Source organism: Rhinolophus sinicus, linkage group LG10 (genome assembly GCF_036562045.2).
Source record: "Rhinolophus sinicus isolate RSC01 linkage group LG10, ASM3656204v1, whole genome shotgun sequence".
In the NCBI taxonomy this organism is placed as follows: Eukaryota; Metazoa; Chordata; class Mammalia; order Chiroptera; family Rhinolophidae; genus Rhinolophus; species Rhinolophus sinicus.
The window spans coordinates 69503498-69521791 of NC_133759.1; the positions used below are offsets into that span (position 1 = coordinate 69503498).

Genomic DNA, 18294 nt, shown 5'->3' on the forward strand with positions numbered 1-18294 from the left:
GCAGGTCCAGAGAGGAGTCTGTGGGCCTTAAGGGAGGAAGACGCTGCGTGGAGATGGGAGGAATGGTTGTTGGAGCTCAGGGCCTCCAAAAGATCAATACATACAGTTTGATACGTGTCCCTTGGATTTAAAAACCTGGAGGTCACCTTGGTGAGTATGACAAAGTTGAGCCCCATCTTTGAAGAAGCTCTGAAGGGACTGTTATCAGCTACTCAGTAAGTGGCAGCAAGACTCAGCCCCCCAGGAAGTGACTCCTCTCCCCTCCCCCTTCTTTTTCAGATGAGGGACTAAAGCTTCTCAAGATGTTTAGTAACTTGCCTGTGAGCACAACAGTTAAGCAACCAAACCAGGATTCAAGCTGGGCTAGCTCTTAACACTGCTACATGCTTGTGGTAGGATAGAGTTTAAGATGGGAGGTACTGAGCATTTGTCAGTGCTTAGGGAGGAAAGAACTGATAAGGAGGGAGATGAATGGAAAACAGAGAAGGTGGTGATTGAATGAACAAGGACCTTGACAAGGTGGGCTGGGGTGGAGGGCATGGCTCTGGGAGGGAAGGGCGTCACTCTTACATGCGGAGACCCTCCATTAAGTCAGAACCTCCCTGGAAGCAGAGCGGTGGGCACGTTTCCAGTCGTTGTCGTGACACATCTTTTTCATACTCACATATGAATGCCCGACTGGATTCATAGAATAACAAAGTTCCCGAGACATTTAGAGGGATCTAGGCTAGTCAACAAGTAGTTGTCTGCTATTGTTTAAGTGAACTCAAGTATTATTCCATAATAACCCTTCTTTGACCCTCTTTGGCTATCAACCAGTCTCTCTCCCCAACTTTATTTTAACAGCTTTACTGAGATGTAATTTACATATCATACAATCCACCAATTTAAAGCATACAATTCAGTTGTGTGCCCATAAGTACAATCGATTTTAGAACATTTTCATGACTTCAGAAAAATCTTACATCCCTTAGCTGTCACCCATCAATACCCCCTTCCCAGCCCAGGCAACCACTAAACTACTTTGTCTCTCTATCTCCCTTTTAAAACTAAACTTGGAAAAGAACAATCCATACTCTGTGTACTCACCTCCCAGTTACTTCTCAGTCAAGGGTGTTTACTCCAGTCAACCTTCTGGAACTGCTCTGGGCACCATCATCAGTGAGCCATTAGTTATCAGACCCACTGGACAGCTTCAGCCTTTAATCTTTCTGGATCTTTTAAAAATTATAGTAGACATTTACTTAAAGTAATATATTTTGAGCCCAGATGATTCTAAATTGTACATTTCAGGTTTAACCAACATCATAAAAATACTTGGAAGACAGCTGCATTCACATATTTCCATTACATGATTATTTTTTTGCCCATTCTTCTCTCTCCTTTCCCCAATAACCCTTTTCAGATATGGTTCAAGGTAGAATTTATCCTCCTCATATTTTGTCCACTGCTCTTTAGGCAAAATCTGCTGCCTCATGGTCAGGTCCAGTGGTCTCTTAATTCGAAACCTCCTGTCATCCAAGTTCTCAGGAAGCCTTCTTAGGTGTTCTTGTACCTCATCGACTACAGGTATTATCTTGCGTTAACCCCAGTTTATTGAACCCTGCAGCATTGTAATACCATTTTCGAATGACCTCCAGCCACTGGCTTGATGCTGCAATGGCAGGCCTCGCCATTTTTTTTCCTGGACCTTTCTGATGCATTTAACTTTGTGCTCTGCCTTCATTATGGGCTCTTCACCCGCCCCTCGGGTGCTTCTCACCCGTCCTGAGTGATGGGATCTGCTCCTGCCTCATGCCTTGCTGATGACAGTCTCCACTAAATCCTAATCTGACTTCCTCACCTCCTCTTGGACTTCCCTGCATGGTCCAGACATCTCTTCGTGGCTATAACTGAACTAACCCCTTCCTCTGCCAAAACCCTGCTTTTCCTTTGTTCTCTATCTTACCCGTGTCCCCAAACCCTCACCCCCAATATAAAATTGGCCCTCAGGACCTGCTGAATTTTCTTCCACCCTTCCTCTGAAATCATTTCTTCCTTCCCGTACCCACACTCAGGTCTCATCTCTTTCACAGACTGTTTCTGCAGTTTCCTGCCTGGTCACTCTGGCTGAGCCTCCCTCCCTGAAATCCATTTGCCACACAGTTATTATAGAGAACTTATAAAAATGCAAATCTGACCTCATCTATTAACGTCCTTTTAAAATGACATGCAACACAACATCACCCATATGTAATTACGTCAAAATCTGCATCTGATCTGGTGTCCAACTACCAGTTTACCAGAAATACAGAGAATAGAAGAACTAGTAAAGGACAGTATGGGGGCATACAGTCAGCCAACTATGGAAGTGGAAAATTGTACAGGTCAAATGACTTGGACAGATAAATGGCAAAGGAAAAAAATGGAGAGAGAATGGTTACACATTGAAAGAGTCTTAAGAGCATGTCTACCAAATGCAGTGATTTTGAATAAACCAACTCTAACAACAATTTTATTTTTTTTAACATTCAGTAAGGGTGTCATGGTTATTTTTAAAAGAGTTTTTGTATTTCAGCAGTACAGGCAGAAGTATTTAAGGAGAAACGATGTGATTTCTAGGTTACATTGGGTAGAGTATGAATGAGACAAAAACACTAATGGGATACAGGCTAATAATAAAGAATTAAAATTTTTTTAAATTGTAAAATATACGTAACATAAAATTTACCATCTTAATCATTTTTAATTGTACAGTTCAGTGACATTAAGTATATTCATTCTTACTTTTGGGCAACCTGATCACCACCATCCATCTCCAGAACTTTTTTCATCTTGTAAAGCTGACACTCTGTCCCCACTAAACACTAACTCCCCATTCCCCTCCCCCAGCCCTTGGGAATCACCATTTTATTTTCTGTCTCTGTGAACTTGATTGATTATTCTAGATATCTCATATAAGTGGAATTATATAGTATTGGTCCTTTTGTGACTAGCTTATTTCGCTTAATATCCTCAAGGTCCATCCATACTGTAGCCGGTGTCAGAATTTCCTTGCTTTTTTAAGACTGAGTTATATTCCATTGTATGTGTATACCACGTTTTGTGTATCCATTCAGTTCATCCATTGATGGACTCTTGGGTTGCTTTTACCTTTTAGTTATAGTGAATATGCTGCTATGAATATGGGTGTACAAATATCTGTTCCAGTCCTTGTTTTCAGCTTGTTTGGAAATGGGATTCATTTAGAAATGAAACTACTGGATAATATAGTAAATCTATTTTTTTATTTTTTGAGGAACCACCACTGTATTGTTTTCCATAGCAGATACACCATTTTGATTCCCACCAGTAATGCACAAGGGTTCCAGTTTCTCCACATCCTTGCCAACATTTATTTTCTGGGTTTTTTTGTTTGTTTTTGTTTTTTGATAGTAGCCATCCTAAGGGTTTGAGGTGGTGATAATAAAGAATTATTAATGTTTTAGTTGTGATAATGGTATTGTGATATACACACATGTATATTTTTAAGAGTTCTTTTTAGAGATACCTACTGAAACATTTGTGGGTTAAATGACATGCATAGGATTTGTTTTTTAAATAATACAATTTTGGGGGCGGGGGCATAGGAAGGTAGAAATAAAACAAAATGGTCAAATACTAACAGTTGTTTAAGTTAGGTGATGGACAGATGACGATATACTGTTCTTTCTAGTTTTGTGTGGTTTTTGAAATTTTCCATTAAATCGCGGTCTATTCCCAGCCTCGCTCTCTGTCAGCACTTCAGCAGAGATAAACTACTCCTGTTTTTCCTGCTTGCCTCCCTCTGTCCACTCCCACTCAGAGCTCATTTGTGTATCCTTGCCTTTGCCTCGCAGCCCGGAAGCCTCTTCTGGATGCCTTCTCTGCTCCTTTAGTACGTAACTCAGGTGTCCCCTTCTCCATGTAGTCTGCCCTGCCCTCCCTTCTCTTGCCTGCATAGATACTCTGACCTGCCATCATAGCTTCTCCATCACAACCCAGCTAGTGGGAGCAGAATTTTGTCTTGTTTTATCTTTTTATCCCCATTTCCTAGTACCCTCCTAGAGTGTAGTAAAAACCTAGTTTATATCTGAATTTACCATTATTTTGTGCACAGCTCTGTAGGGCAGTGTCTGGCACATAGTAGGATCTGGGTGAATGAGTACTGCATGAACCCCCAAGGGCATCTTCCCGTTTGGGCAATAGTTGATGTTAGTTAGCATGATGGCATTATGACCGTTTAGATCATCTTACCCAGGGTCTCCAGTATGCAGGTCAAAAAGGCAGATTCTGGAAGGGGTTGTCTTGGCTGAGCTGCACAGCCAGTTATCACAGGCTGCTTTGTTCACATGTGCATCGCGTGACTGTCTGAGCCTCACAGGGCTTCCCAGAGTGGCTTTTCCACAGCAAAGAGCATACAGGGACTGCCTGCCAAATAGAAGAACCAGTCTATTGAACAGCTTTGTTTCTGCTTTATAATCAGGCAGGAAGAGATTACACTGTGTAAAATACGGAGCTAAGCTTTCTATCCAAAGAGGTGATAGTCCCGTGCTCCAGTGACACAGAACTGTACACACACATGCTTCCTGGTTGATATTGTGCTTTAATTATGTAAAATACAACCATGGGGGCGGGGGTGTGTGTGTAGGAAAACTGGGTGAAGGGTAACAGGACCTCTCTGTACTGTCTGCAAATTCCTGTGAATCTACAATTCTTTAAAAATAAAAAGAAAAGTGATGGTAAAAATGTCTAGGCACCAAACTAAAGTTTTCTGGGAAACGCAGTTCTCAAGACTTGCCATTTTCGGCGTGTCCTTTTAGGCGGGTTCACTGGCAAGGAATGATTAAAGACCTCTTTAGTGTCCCCCATGCTTCTAAATCAGTGAGGTTCCAAACTCTGAGGACAAATAAGGTCTTAAAAGTGGGAACGTTTAGTAGCAGATTATAGATGGTTCTGTGATAGTTTTCCTTTTTTCTTTAAATATTTTACAAAGAAACATTTGTGGTGTGTGGAGTTTCCTCAGAGCACAGCCTGTTTTTCTGGTGAGAGCACCTTGATGGGGCTCTTCATGCTTGACATAGGGGACAGGCATTTTTTCTTAACTGTTCGAAACTCTGACTCACTCCCTGCCGCTTGTGCTTCATAGCACACTCCTCTTTCAGCCCCCGGTGGAAGTGGAATTAATCTGGGCCTCGCCTCAGTCTTAACGGTGGGGGGCGGGGCAGGGCTGTGGGCATGGCCGTGGGCATGGCCGCAGACCCTTCCTAGGACCTCTGAATGAATGCTCAGACCTCAGGAAAGCTGGCGGAGTCTCACATCATCTGCCATGAAACGGGAGTAATGACTTGGTCCTCAGGGTGCCTTTGAAGGTGGAGTGAGATTCTGAAACAAAATGGGGAGTAGGACGTGCAGGGGCCAAGTGCTCAGTGAGGCATTCTGGGACATCACGACTTGTCCCTGTCACACTCACGTCTGTGCCTTACGAAGTTGCTACTTGATAATGGATTTCCAGGATGTTTCCTCAAATTGAAACATTGAATGATTCATGAACATAGATCCACAGACAGGGTCTTTTCCCACAAGGGTCCTAAGGGTCCGGAGTGTATGTACAGGACGCTGGGAGAGAAGGAAAAGCCAGCATGGTGTTAGGTTCAAATTGCCAATATTTAACTATTGCTACCTTAAAAAGTTAGGATTTTGTATATTCCAACCTTCATTTTTGAGGAGTTCCAGTGAGCCGCACACTGGCGTGCCGCGCAGGTGTGGTTGGCATTTGATGGGGAGCACACTAATGCCAGAGCTGGAGTCAGGCTTCTGAAGACGTGAGGGCAACGAGGTGCCATTGAAGAGCTTTAGGGAAAAGAGTGACCAGATCACATTTGCCCTCAGCACGATCACTCTGATCATACGCGGAACGTAGATGAGCATGGGGTTTGTGACAAGACTAGCTTTAGACGGAGTTAAAATAATTCAAGCCAGAGCAGTTGGTGTGAGTGAACTGAGAGAAGTGTGTGGATTCAGGAAATGCTAAGGAGGCGGACTGAGTAGGAGTGGGGTGCTGATTGGATATGGGGGAAGAGCGGCTCTCTGCTTTCTGATTTATGTGACAGGGTGGGTCGTGGTGACATGCTCTGAGGCAGGAACAGAGGAAAGGCAAACGGAGACGCTGCTTCAGGTTTGGAGATTTAGTCAGGTATCTGTGGTGCCCCAGTAGGAAGGAGCACACCAGGTAGGTAGGTAGGCAGACAGGAGCCTGGAGCTCTGCAGACGGGAGGTTAGAGGTAGCACGTTCATTCCCAAGTAGGTTAGCAGGTGATGGGCACTGTTCCAGGTGCTGTGGGCTCTGCTTGTCATTCTAATGAGGGGAGCTGTGCCCCTTCAAATGAGTGCTTCCAGTGGGGGAATTAACAAGGAAATAGGGTAGACAGGGACTGTGGAGGAGCTGATCAGAGAATGACTTTGAGGCGATGAGACCTGAATTATGAGATGAGCCACCCTGGGAAGATCAGAGGGAAGAAGTGTTCTGGGCAGAGAGAAGAGCAAGTGCAAAGGCCCTGAGGCAGAATGAGCAGGCACATTGGAGGGACTGTGAGAAGACCGGTGTGACCAGCCTGGTGCGCCACAGGGAGGGCCTTGACAGGAGGGTACAGGGGCCGAGGGCTGGCAGATCAGCGCGGGGTCCCTGGGCAGGTGGGTTATTCTGAGTGTGATATTCAGTCATAGGAATTTGAAGATATGGGAATGGATGAGATCACTCGGAGTGTGTGAAGAGTGGAAAGAGGCGAGGACTCTGATATTTATTTGAAGGGGAGACCCACCTCAAAGGAGACTGAGGAGAAACAACCAGAGAAGTAGAAGAGAAAGCAAGATGATGTGGTAAAGAAATATGACGAAAGAAAGCCTTAAAGATGAAGGGAATTATTAAGTGGCAGATGGTGGACGGAAGGGAGCGGGAAAGACTGAAAATGTGGGCCGCGTTGGGGCGGCTGGATGGCTGAGTTGGTTAGAGCGCGAGCTCTCAACAATAAGGTTGCCGGTTCAATTCCCGCAGGGGATGGTGGGCTTCACCCCCTGCGACTAAGATTGAAAACAGTGACTGGACTTGGAGCTGATGGGCCCTGGAGAAACACACTGTTCCCCAATAATACCCAATTTAAAAAAAAAAAATGTGGGCTGCGTTTAACAGTATGAAGCTCATTGCCAACCTTGAAGAAAGCAGTCTTCCTGAATCCTCCCTTTCTTTCCTCCCCACATCCAACATCCAATCAGTTCCCAGAAGGATGGAAGCCCCACTGCAGTGGACCAAGATGCTGGCTGTCAGGTGGGGGTGGGCGGTGTTTGGCTGATAGGAGGATGACAGAAGAGGGAGGCAGAGGAAGAGTGAATGCCCAGTGCGAAGGGGCAGGAAGCACTGGTCGCTGCCCCCAGGTGGCTAACCACGTGTGAGGAGACCGATGAGAGAGCCAGCTCTGTCTAAAACAGCCGCATCTGCTAACATCCAGTGGAAGAGCACAGATGTTACCATTTGGGGGCGTTTGATCACAAAGCACACTGGAATTTCAGTGTTGGGTGGTGAAAGCGGGAGAGAGTGGAGGGACTATCCTGTAAGCCTAGTGGGCCAAGCAGGGTGACAGGACACTGATTAGGTGTCCACGAGGTATTGCACCTCCGGCTTGACTGGGAGCAGCGTTGATATCTGGGGCCCCCTCTCAGTACAGCCCAGGGTGGGAGTCAGGCCTGCAGCGTGCATGGGTGGAAGACGGCCTGAGTGAGCGTGTGGGGCCTCCAGCTGACCATCAAGGATGCAGCATTGTTCAGCAAAACTCCCTTGCGAAGGAAATGAGCACCAGACGACGCTACCTGCGCGGGAGCCTCCTGAAACCCTGTGCTCCACAAGACCATTGGGTAGTTAGGTCAGGAACCTCTGAGCGAAGCACCCAGAAGTACATGACAAGGGCATACTGTGTTTGTTCTTAGGTCTCTACAATCTGCTCAAGCCATTTTCCCATCTCTTGTGAATTCCTGGAGGTTAGGCTCTGGTTTACTCGCCTTCCTCTACAGTGCCCTGCACATATCAGGCAACTCCTGTAAAAGCTCAAGCCTGGGGGCCAGCCTGGTGGCTCAGGCGGTTGGAGCTCCATGCTCCTAACTCAGAATGCTACCGGTTCGATTCCCACGTGGTCCAGTGTCCTCTCAACCACAAGGTTGCCGGTTCGACTCCTGCAAGGGATGGTGGGCTGCACCCCCTGCAACTAGCAATGGCAACTGGACCTGGAGCTGAGCTGCGCCCTCCACAACTAAGACTGAAAGGACAACAACTTGACTTGGAAAAAAAAAAAGTCTTGGAAGTACACACTGTTCCCCAATGAAGTCCTGTTCCCCTTCCCCAATAAAATCTTTAAAAAAAAGCTCAAGGCTGAAAAATGCCAGGGCCACCACATTCCACACTCCCCACCCCCGCCTACATCATTCCAGTTAAATTTTGAGAATGATTGAGAAAATGGCCCCGGTGTTTCCTTTGGCTAAAAGCAATTGGTATTGCACAATTGAGTTGTTACTTTGGAACTTGTCTGCAGCTGTTTGTGTGTGGATATTGAAAGAGGGAGTGGTAGCTTTTATAATTGTTAGGGCACAGAAGGATTCTGTTTCTAATCTGGGACAACCAGCTGACTCATCAAGTGCCTTGACCTTTTAGGTTTCCATCTTCCTCCTTAGGAAAATGGAAAACTGAGCTCATAGTTTTAAAGACAGCCCAAACCTGACACGGAGCAACAAATGATTTTTCTAAAAAGAAAATAATAGAAAGAATAAAAACCCAAGAAAAAATAGTGACTGATTGTGGTTTCCTTCTGACAAATCAAATGGGTGTGAATTTACCTTCCCTAAAGGAAACTTTTCAGTGAATCTTATTTTAGAGGGTCCGTTTTAGGAGCATGGTTCCTTTCCCTCTTTCCCCACTAGGTGGCAGCAGGAAGCAGAAGAACCTGCATGAAAGTAATGCGGTTGTCCGGCTGTTGGAGGGGCCCATTCTTGAGTTGGGTCCTAGAATGGTGTTTTGCTTACATCTCTGCACCACAGTTCCATTTATTGAACATTCCTACTGTGTTTCCCCGAAAATGAGACCTAGGTGAACCATCAGCTCTAATGCGTCTTTTAGAGCAAAAATTAATATAAGACCCGGTCTTTTACTATAAGACTGCATCTTATATATTGTAATGTAATGCAATATAATGTAATAATATAATATACCATACCGGGGTCTTGTATTAATTTTTGCTCCAAAAGACGCGTTAGAGCTGATGGTCCGGCTAGGTCTTATTTTCGGGGAAACACGGTAGGTTTTCTGAGCAGACTTAGGTACCCAGTTACTGATTTAAAGAAATACTGACTCAGCCAGGATTTTAGAGCACTGTACAATCGGCTTTAACAGTTAAGAAGTAAGAAAATCTTGAAGTAGGGGGAGAAATGGGAGCATTCGAATTGGGACTAACACTGAGAAAGCTGCCCTCGTTTTCTTGCTCGTTCCTCGTTTGTGTCTAGTGAGTGCCGGTGCCCACGGAGCTGCCTTGGGCAGGAAGCCTAGGTCAGAATACTCCTGCATGCACGCTCCTGTCAGGGGCCGGTGTGTGGGTCCGTGTGGCCTCTTTCTGCAGCCGAGGACAGCAGCACAGACTGCTGCATGCTCCTGTCTGACTCCTCTGAAATCTATTTAGAGATAAGAATGAAAGTGTTATTTGGAACTTTGTAAACAGCTCAGTGTAGATGCTTAGGGTCACAGGGAAAGAGGGATGGAATTGGGGTTGGGATGAAGGACAGAAACATAACAGAAGTAGACATAGGAAAGGAACAGCCTGTGTTTAGAGGCTGAGTGTAGGCAACTGTTAGTGGAGGAATCGTGCCCTGGCAGCTGAAAACGAGGCTGGGGAAATAGTAGGGAGATAGCACCTTCTCTCCTCTCCACTCCCCTGTCACACTCTTTTCAGGAAATGCCCGCCCCTGAACGCTCAGGGTGCTTGCTGCTCAACTGCTTGCATAGGGCATTCATCTCATTCTGTAGCCATGTTCGTGTATGTCCCGTGTCCTAGAAGGCTGGGAGCCCATGAGGACGGGGACCACCCCGTTTGATAATCCACAGCGCTTGTCCCTGACACGAGGCAGACTTTTTATATAAGATCAGTTGAACAGTCTAGTTGAGAAGGGCAGGGGGAAGTGAGAAAAACGATGCAGACAGACCCAGCTGCGGTCAGATGGTCTTGATAAGAAGTGGGGTTTGTGAAGGCTGGTGCCTGGGCCCAAGAGATTACAAGATGCTTGTGGTTGGCAGGGCGGAGAGTGAGACAAAATCTGGGGCCAATAGGGCCTGCGAGGAAGCACCCGGTGGGAGAGGAGGCGAGGGGCCGGGTCAGCTCCTAGAAAGGCTGGGAAGGGCATTAACACTGGCCTGTGCAACAAGATGGAGCCTGGTGCCAGTGGCCAGCCCCTGCTGCACCTGAAGAGGAGGCTGTACTGCCAGGATCCTGTGGCTGAAAACAGCAGCAATCCCAGTTAAACCTGCTTAGACACAAGAAGAAATGTATTGATTTCCATAGGCGCAAGGCAGGGGAGGTGGCTGGTCTCAGGTACAGCGAGATCCTGGACTCACACAATGCCCTCAAGAATGTGTATATGTGGGGACAGAGCCAGGAGTGCAGTTTCCAGGCTCTCGGCCTCACGTGGAAAGGTGCTGGCTCAGGTAGTAAATGGCCATCAGCTGTGATTGGATGGCCATCAGCTGTAACCAGTGAGCCATTGGCCACTAATATAACTGCCGTGGCTACACTAGCAAAAAATGGGGGCTAGCAAGAAGATGGTGGCTGAGCCTGCAAGAGTGTATTGCGGTTAGCACAGCGGATTGCAGCTAGCAAGTGAGGTGGGTTGACAGAGAGAAGTGGACAGCAGGTTATGGATAGTGTGGCTTCTGCTTCCTGTCTTTCCAACCCAGCTGCCAGCAAGAATATAGTGGTATGACTCCCCTATCTGTGGTTCTGTGGGTGTTCCTTTTTGGCCTCACCATGTCCTGCGTTCTTATCTGGGGAGCGGGAGCTGACAGCCCACATGACACCCCGCATGACAGTGTGTGTCCTCTGGCCCTTTCTCATCATCCCCGCTCCTGGGCACACCCTCCCACTAGGGGACTGGGCAGCATCAGACTTGTGCCCTCCAAAAGGAGGGTATGGCCAAAGTCCAGGAACTGACCTGTCGGCTGCAACTGGGTCACTTTTCCACAGCTGAGCTAGTGGTCCTGACTCATGTGAGGCCGCAGGACCTGAGTGAGGGAGAGGCAACCCAGAGGAGAAATGAAGGGTGTCCCCAGAGTGAGGAGTGGAACATGGGCAGGACGATGAGCAGGGGAGCACTGAAGGGACAGGGCCCTGTCACAGTCAGCGTGCGAAGCAGGGGGGCCTCAGACATGGTGCTGCGCACGTAAGTCACTCTTCTCCTTATTTTTCAGCATCTCCACGACCCGGTAAAGAGAAATCTCGATAGCGCCACCTCCCCTCAGAATGGCGATCAGCAGAATGGCTATGGGGACCTTTTTCCTGGGCACAAGAAGACCCGCCGGGAGGCCCCCCTGGGAGTAGCTGTGTCTTCCAACGGCTTGCCTCCAGCCTCCCCGCTCAGCCAGCCTGACAAGCCTGGCGCAGAGGCCTTGCAGGCCAGCGGGAAGCACTCGCTGGGGCTGGACTCCGTGAACAAGAAGTGTCTGGCAGACTCAAGCCTCCACCTGAACGGAGGCAGCAACCCCGCCGAGTCGTTTCCGCTGAGCCTGAGTAAAGAACTGAAGCAGGAGCCAGTCGATGACCTGCCTTGCATGATCACGGGGGCCGGAGGCTCCATATCCCAGAGCAACCTCATGCCTGACCTCAACCTTAACGAGCAAGAGTGGAAGGAGCTCATCGAGGAGCTGAACAGGTCGGTGCCCGACGAAGACATGAAGGATCTGTTTACCGAGGACTTTGAGGACAAGAAGGAGCCCGAGCCGCCTGGAGCTGCGACGCAGCCGCCCATGGCGCAGGGCCTCAACATTAAGACAGAGTTCTCTCCAGCAGCCTTTGAGCAAGAACAGTTAGGCTCTCCACCAGTGAGGGCTGGGTCTGCAGGACAGACCTTTCTGGGGCCTTCATCCGGCCCTGTGAACACAGATGCATCCAGCCTTGGGGGCTCTCAGCCCCTGTTCCACACCCCTGGTCAGCCCGGGGCGGACACCGCCAGTCCCAGCCTGATGCCGGCATCAGCGCAGGCCCAGAATGCACCAAGAGCCATGTCCAGTGTGGTGTTGCCCAGCCAGGGCCCAGGAGGGGCCTCAGAGCTGTCCTCTGCACACCAGCTCCAGCAGATGGCTGCCAAGCAGAAGCGCGAGCAGATGCTCCAGAATTCACAGCAAGCCACCCCAGGACCAGCTCCAGGCCAGATGTCCACATGGCAGCAGACAGGTCCCTCCCATAGCCCCTTAAATGTCCCTTATCCCATGGAGAAGTCTGCCAGCCCTCCCAGCTACAAGCAAGACTTCCCCAACCCCAAACTGCTCATGATGCCCAATGTGAGCAAGAGCTCCCCTCGTCCCGGAGGCCCCTACCTGCAGCCCAGCCACATGAGCCTGCTGAGTCACCAGCCGCCAAGTAACCTGAGCCAGAGCACTGGGAGTAGCCAAGCGTCCGTGCTGGACTATGGCAATACCAAGCCCCTTTCTCATTACAAAGCAGACTGCGGGCCAGGTGGCCCTGGGGCTGGCCAGAGCAAGACGGCCCTCATGGCTTACCTTCCCCAGCAGCTGCCACATCTGAGCAATGAGCAGAGCTCCTTGTTTCTGATGAAACCAAAGCCGGGAAACATGCCCTTCCGATCCCTGGTCCCACCCAGCCAGGTGAGCGGGGCTTCGCTCTGGGACTCTGCATGCCTGGGTACCAGGTCCAGGTAGTTGGGGAACAAAAGCAAGCAGGTAGGGAGCAGCTGCACCTGTCCTTTGACTCCCCTAGGGAGTGCGAATGAGCGAGCAAAGCAGGGCTGATGCTTAAACACAAGTAGGGTCAAGTTCCCTCCTAACTTGGTTTTAACTATTCACACGTTTGGGGGTCACCTGCACTTGGCCTCGTGTCCCTTTCATGCCACACAACTTAAATTAAGTCATTTGCATACGGATCATGAGAATCTTCATGAGGGATTTAAACCCCGCCGTACGCAACATGTTAACCACCTTTCAGATCTCTGTTCAAAATACCTTAAGTTTAGTAAGCACATAACCTTTACTAAACCTTTTTCGTGAGTGCTGCTTCCCAGCATATCTAAACTCCATGGGTATTTAGTCATTGACATGCAAACACATGGTTCTGCAGGGTGGAGAATGGTCAAGTGCCAGTGTGGTCATGGTCATAGTTATAACTTGTATTTCTACACTGCTCAGATAGCTTCTAAGATGCCCCTCCCTAGATACCTCCCAGGGGTCAGGCCTCATGTAATAACTGTCCCCGGCTTCCTCAGCGGCAGTGTGGCACACGTGCTTTTCTCACTTCACAGTGTGGCCTCGACTCTCTTCCACGTCTGCACGTGTGTATCCATTGAAACTTTTTCACAATTGTATGATGACACTTGTGTGACGTGCATCGTCTCCTGTTTTGCACCGCCATAAGCGAGTCTGCATTGAATACCTGTGTGTGTACCTTTGTGTATTTGTAACACACTCTAACATTAAAATAATTAGAAAACACGATGCTGGTAAAATACCATGAGGAAGTAGGCTAACTCATACACTGATGAGTGTGTATAAATGAGCACACTGGTTTTGGAAAGGAATTTTGGCATTATGTATTTTTCATAAGCCATAAAAATATTCATAAGTATACCCACATTATAATAATAAAAAAAGAGAAAGTTACGTGCAGGGTACTCATCGCATGACTGTATCCAATAACTGCAAACTGGAGGCAGTTTCAGCATCTCTCCACAGAGTGTGCATTTGCAAGTGTTGAAACTTCCACTTATTTCAGCCATTAAATGGCTAACAGCCACTAAAAGCAACCTTGAGAAAGAGTGGCAGTGACGACCGCCATCGCAGCACCTCACAAAACCTTGTGACTGGGGGGAGGAAGCACCATCAGAACCCGTGGGCTCTAAGATTAGAATCTTGTGAAGATTAAATGTCCTAACGAATAAAGACTCGAAAGAGGCTCAAGAAGTTGAACTTGTTTCAATGACAGTAGCTTTCTGCCTGTTTCCTGTTGGGAGTTCAGTTTCCCACTTTCACGTGTCAGTGATGCTGGAATAACATTATGGTAACTTTGAAATGATTCTCACTTTTGGTCCTTGTATTGAAAGAGAATATTCCTTAAAAGTTCTCAGTGATACTCAGTCTTTTTTGAGCATGAGTGGACAAACGATACCATTTCCGGTAGGTCAGGGACAACCCCACCAGCAAGGACCCACAGTTGGCACACTTGGAACATGGTCTGTCCCCATCAGCCGCAGTCCCTCCGAGAGCCAGCTCCTCCTCGGGGTCCCACCTGTTCCCACGCACTCCAGGGAACAAGCCTATATAAGCTACAGCTGCCTACAGAAACTGGTGTGTGCAAATTACGAGCTTACATGTAAAATCACACCCTTGCCATTGGCCAGTCACAGGAAGCGACTGTTCATTGCTGTGCCTGGATACTCAGATGTCCGCTTCCCTGGCCTCAGCCTGCCCTGGTGTCCTCCGCGGGGAACCAGGCTCACTGGGCGCAGCTCATGTACTTTGGTCAGGCAGGGCTGATAGATTTCACCATGTCCCGCCTGACTCGAGACCCTGTTATCTGTGTTGACAGGAGCAGAACCCTCCCAGCGTCCCTGTGCCAGCCCAGGCCGCTAGCGTGGGGACCCAGCCACCTACTGCGTCTGCAGCCATCACGCATGGCAGTGCCCCCTATCTGAGCAGCCCGCAGCAGGCAGCCGTGATGAAGCAGCATCAGTTGCTTTTGGACCAACAGAAACAGAGAGAGCAGCAGCAAAAGCATTTGCAGCAACAGCAGTTTTTGCAAAGGCAGCAGCACCTTCTGGCAGAGCAGGTAAGAGGAAGGTGGGAGAAAACCCTGCTCCCGCTTTTGCCCGCCTCCTGGGGCCTGGTGTGAATGCGCGCTCATTTGCATGTTGGACATTAAACGGGGTCCAGGAGTGTGGTGGTTCTCACACAGTGGTGGCCTGTGTCAGAAGCAGCGTTGTGTCACTTAGTGGGAATTAATGAAGGCAGAATCTGTGGCTAAAATTGTGTATTAGGGACATTTTTCTAGGTCCCTTGTCCGCAACTGCCAAAGCACTGAGCCCCCTGGCCCCCCGGTTTGTTGTGGGACCCAGGTTTGTTGTAGATGCAGTTTGTTTCAAGCCAGAACGAGAAGCGGGGAGATGGAGACCTGCCTGAGGTCCTGGGGCCATAGAATCAGGACCAACAAGCCCCATCCAAGTCCTATAGTTCAGCCACGTGATCACCAAGTATAGTGTACAGGTGCCAAGGCTGTAGGAGTTCACGGGATTTTAAATTACAGCTTTCAGACGTAAGAGAACTAGCCATCTGGAGGTTAGTTGATTGACAGGGGCTTTAAAACCCACATCACTACCTCAGTTCTACCTTTTTTTTTTTTTCCCCTGAGAATTTTTATAAGAGTTTGAGACAAAACTGATGACAATTGCTGGGAAGCAAGACCTCAAATGCTCCAGTTCTACCATTTTTTAAATAACAGCTTTATTGGTGTATAATCTACATGATATACAGTTCATCCGTTTAAAGTGTATAATTCCGTACTTTTTAGTATATTCAGAGTTGTGCAACCATCACACAATTTTGGAACATTCCATCACCTAAAAAGAAACCTTATGCACATTAAAAGTTATCCTCCCCACCCCAGGCCTAGGCAACCACTAATCTACTTTCTGCCTCTAAAGATTTGCCTATTTCTGGACATTTCATATAAGTGGATTCAAGTTTCAACCATGTTGTAGCATGGATAATACTCTGTTGTACGAATGTGTTACATTTTATTTAGCCACTCATCTGGAGATAGACATTTGGGTTGTTTCCTGAACTTTGTGGCCATAGGTTTTCAATTCTCCTGAGTACATATCTGGGGTGGGATAGCAGGCTCGTGCAGTAACTCTCACGTTTCGCTTTTGGAGCTGCTGGACTGTAGCCCACAGTCGCTGCAGCACTGTGTCCCTCAGCAGTGTGCAGTGCCCCTTTTTCCACCTCCCCACCTACCACGCCGGCGTCCTAGTGAGTGTGAAGTGGTATATCTCTGTGGCTTTGATTTGCATTTCCCTGATCTGCCCTCCATTTTTTAAAACTGGTGATACTACCTGTTCTTAATTATTGCCCCCTAGCTCTGCCCCATCCTTCAGTTTCATGGGGTTTATTATAAGTCCCCAGATGAGGTCATGAGCATGGTCCCCCAGGAGTCCAGCTGTGAGAAACAAACTGGGACAGTCCTCTCTGCTCCGATTTAACTCTGTTTTATGTGGGTCTTCTGCTCTCGGCATTTTCTAGGAGAAGCAGCAGTTTCAGCGCCATCTGACCCGCCCACCACCCCAGTATCAAGACCCAACGCAGAGCACCTTCCCACAGCAAGTTGGACAGTTCACAGGTGAGGGTGTCTGAGATGGTGGTGGGGGGAGGGGAAGGCAGGCACTGGAGGGCAGACGGTCTGTTCCACCCACTTGTGCTGAGTTCCTGCTGTCTCCCTGGCTTTATGCCAGGTGCTCAATGGGTTTACTGCTCACAGAAGCTTCATTCTGCTCAGCCAAAGAGGCTGGTTTCTAGTCACCCTGCTGGCTAAGAGGAGAGGCTCACAGGGGCAGACCGCTTTGGCCAAATGCTTTGGCTGGGTCCCTGGCTGTACAGTCTTTGAAGCAAAATCATTTCTAGTTGGAAGATACCTTATCAATGGGAAATAGCTTGTGTAATTCTTATGAAAGTTCTTTGCTTCTGCAAAATGACCTTTTCCTGTTTTCTAGGTAAGGAGAGACTTAATGAACTTGTGTGGCCGTTGCTTCTTTTCTTTCTTCTTGTCCACTCACTCTGGTGTCATGGATGGCAGCACCAGCCATGGACAGTTGACCAGGAAATATTAGGAGGCACTCCGAGGTCTCAGCTTTCACGTGTCAGATATGCGAGGGAACCTGGCTGCCATTGCTCAGGCTGTCACTCCAGAAATAAACAGAAATGCCAGTTGACAGATGCAGTAAAATGTGGTCTGTACCCACCTTCCTAGCTCTTCTTGGAATATCTTCAAAACCTGTCCTTTTCTTGGTCAGTGACTCTCACTGTAAAATGTCCTAGACAGGACATTTTGGGTTCTGGAAGAGACAGGTGGAGTTTTATGTATGTGCTGACCAGGAGCGGAGAGGAAGTCGGCAGGCATCTCAGAAGCCTGGGCTCAGCCAGCTTTCCTGCCTCTATCCCTTCTGAGGCTGTGGGCTTCAGTGGACATGAAGTAGACTGTTTCTTTTCCTCAGTTTTTAGTTAGGTGCTAGTGGAGAGAATGAGAGGAGAAAGAAAGTACTCCACTATGGCCAACCCCCAAGCGATTGCGCAGGAACCCGCCTCAGTGTCACCATGCGGCCATTGCTTAAGGCAGAGCCCCAGACGGCAAGTTCCGTGAGGACAGAACCTCTCTGTCCCTTTCTGCGCCGCCTCCAGCACAGCGCCCACCACAGAGCAGGGGCTCGGTAAGCACCTGCTGGTCACCATTTGGGCTTTTCCCTGCTGTGACCACCTGCCGTGACCACCTGTCATTTGCGGTGATGAGAAGAACACGCTCTGACCTTGCAACCCCACCGTCCAGTGCTCACTGTGCACCCTCATCCACGTGACTGCACAGTCCCGGCCCAGCAGGGTCTCGGCCACGGTCGCAGTCCAGTTCCCCTTTGGCTGTGCAGCCCCATCCTTCACGTAGCAGCCACAGCTCTGAGTCCAGCCGGGACTGTCCCTGCAGTTCTGTCTCTAAGCTTCTGGGCTCTTTCCCCGCACAGACCCTTTCATAACTTCGTACCTTTGCACACGCTCTTTTCTCTGTCTAGAAGAATGTTTCTCTAAACTTCTACCCTTCTAAAACCCATTGTGTTTGCCACCGTGTCTGCTGCCTTCCCCAGATCTCCGCAGCTATTGAGCGTCTGTCCCCTGTGCTCCCACAGCTTGCTGAGCACCCTGTGGGATCCCTGTCACACCACACGGAGTCTTCACCTCTCAGAGGCAGCTCCCAGGTTCTTGGGGTCCTGCTGCAGAGCAGAGATGGG

General features: G+C 48.5%; 1 protein-coding gene and 1 pseudogene across 2 annotated transcripts in view; one reads left to right on the plus strand and one right to left on the minus strand.

Annotated features, from left to right (window-relative positions):
• MAML1 (mastermind like transcriptional coactivator 1) overlaps positions 1 to 18294 on the plus strand; it is a 40141-nt gene that overhangs the window by 18092 nt on the left and 3755 nt on the right. For both annotated transcript variants that reach the window (XM_019716939.2, XM_074313334.1), the window contains exons 2-4: positions 11492 to 12904; positions 14838 to 15077; positions 16547 to 16643. In XM_019716939.2, coding sequence (XP_019572498.2) covers positions 11492 to 12904; positions 14838 to 15077; positions 16547 to 16643 — 1750 coding nt within the window. The remainder of the gene's footprint in view (positions 1 to 11491; positions 12905 to 14837; positions 15078 to 16546; positions 16644 to 18294) is intronic.
• LOC141567192 (cytochrome b-c1 complex subunit 7 pseudogene) lies at positions 1247 to 1676 on the minus strand (annotated as a pseudogene).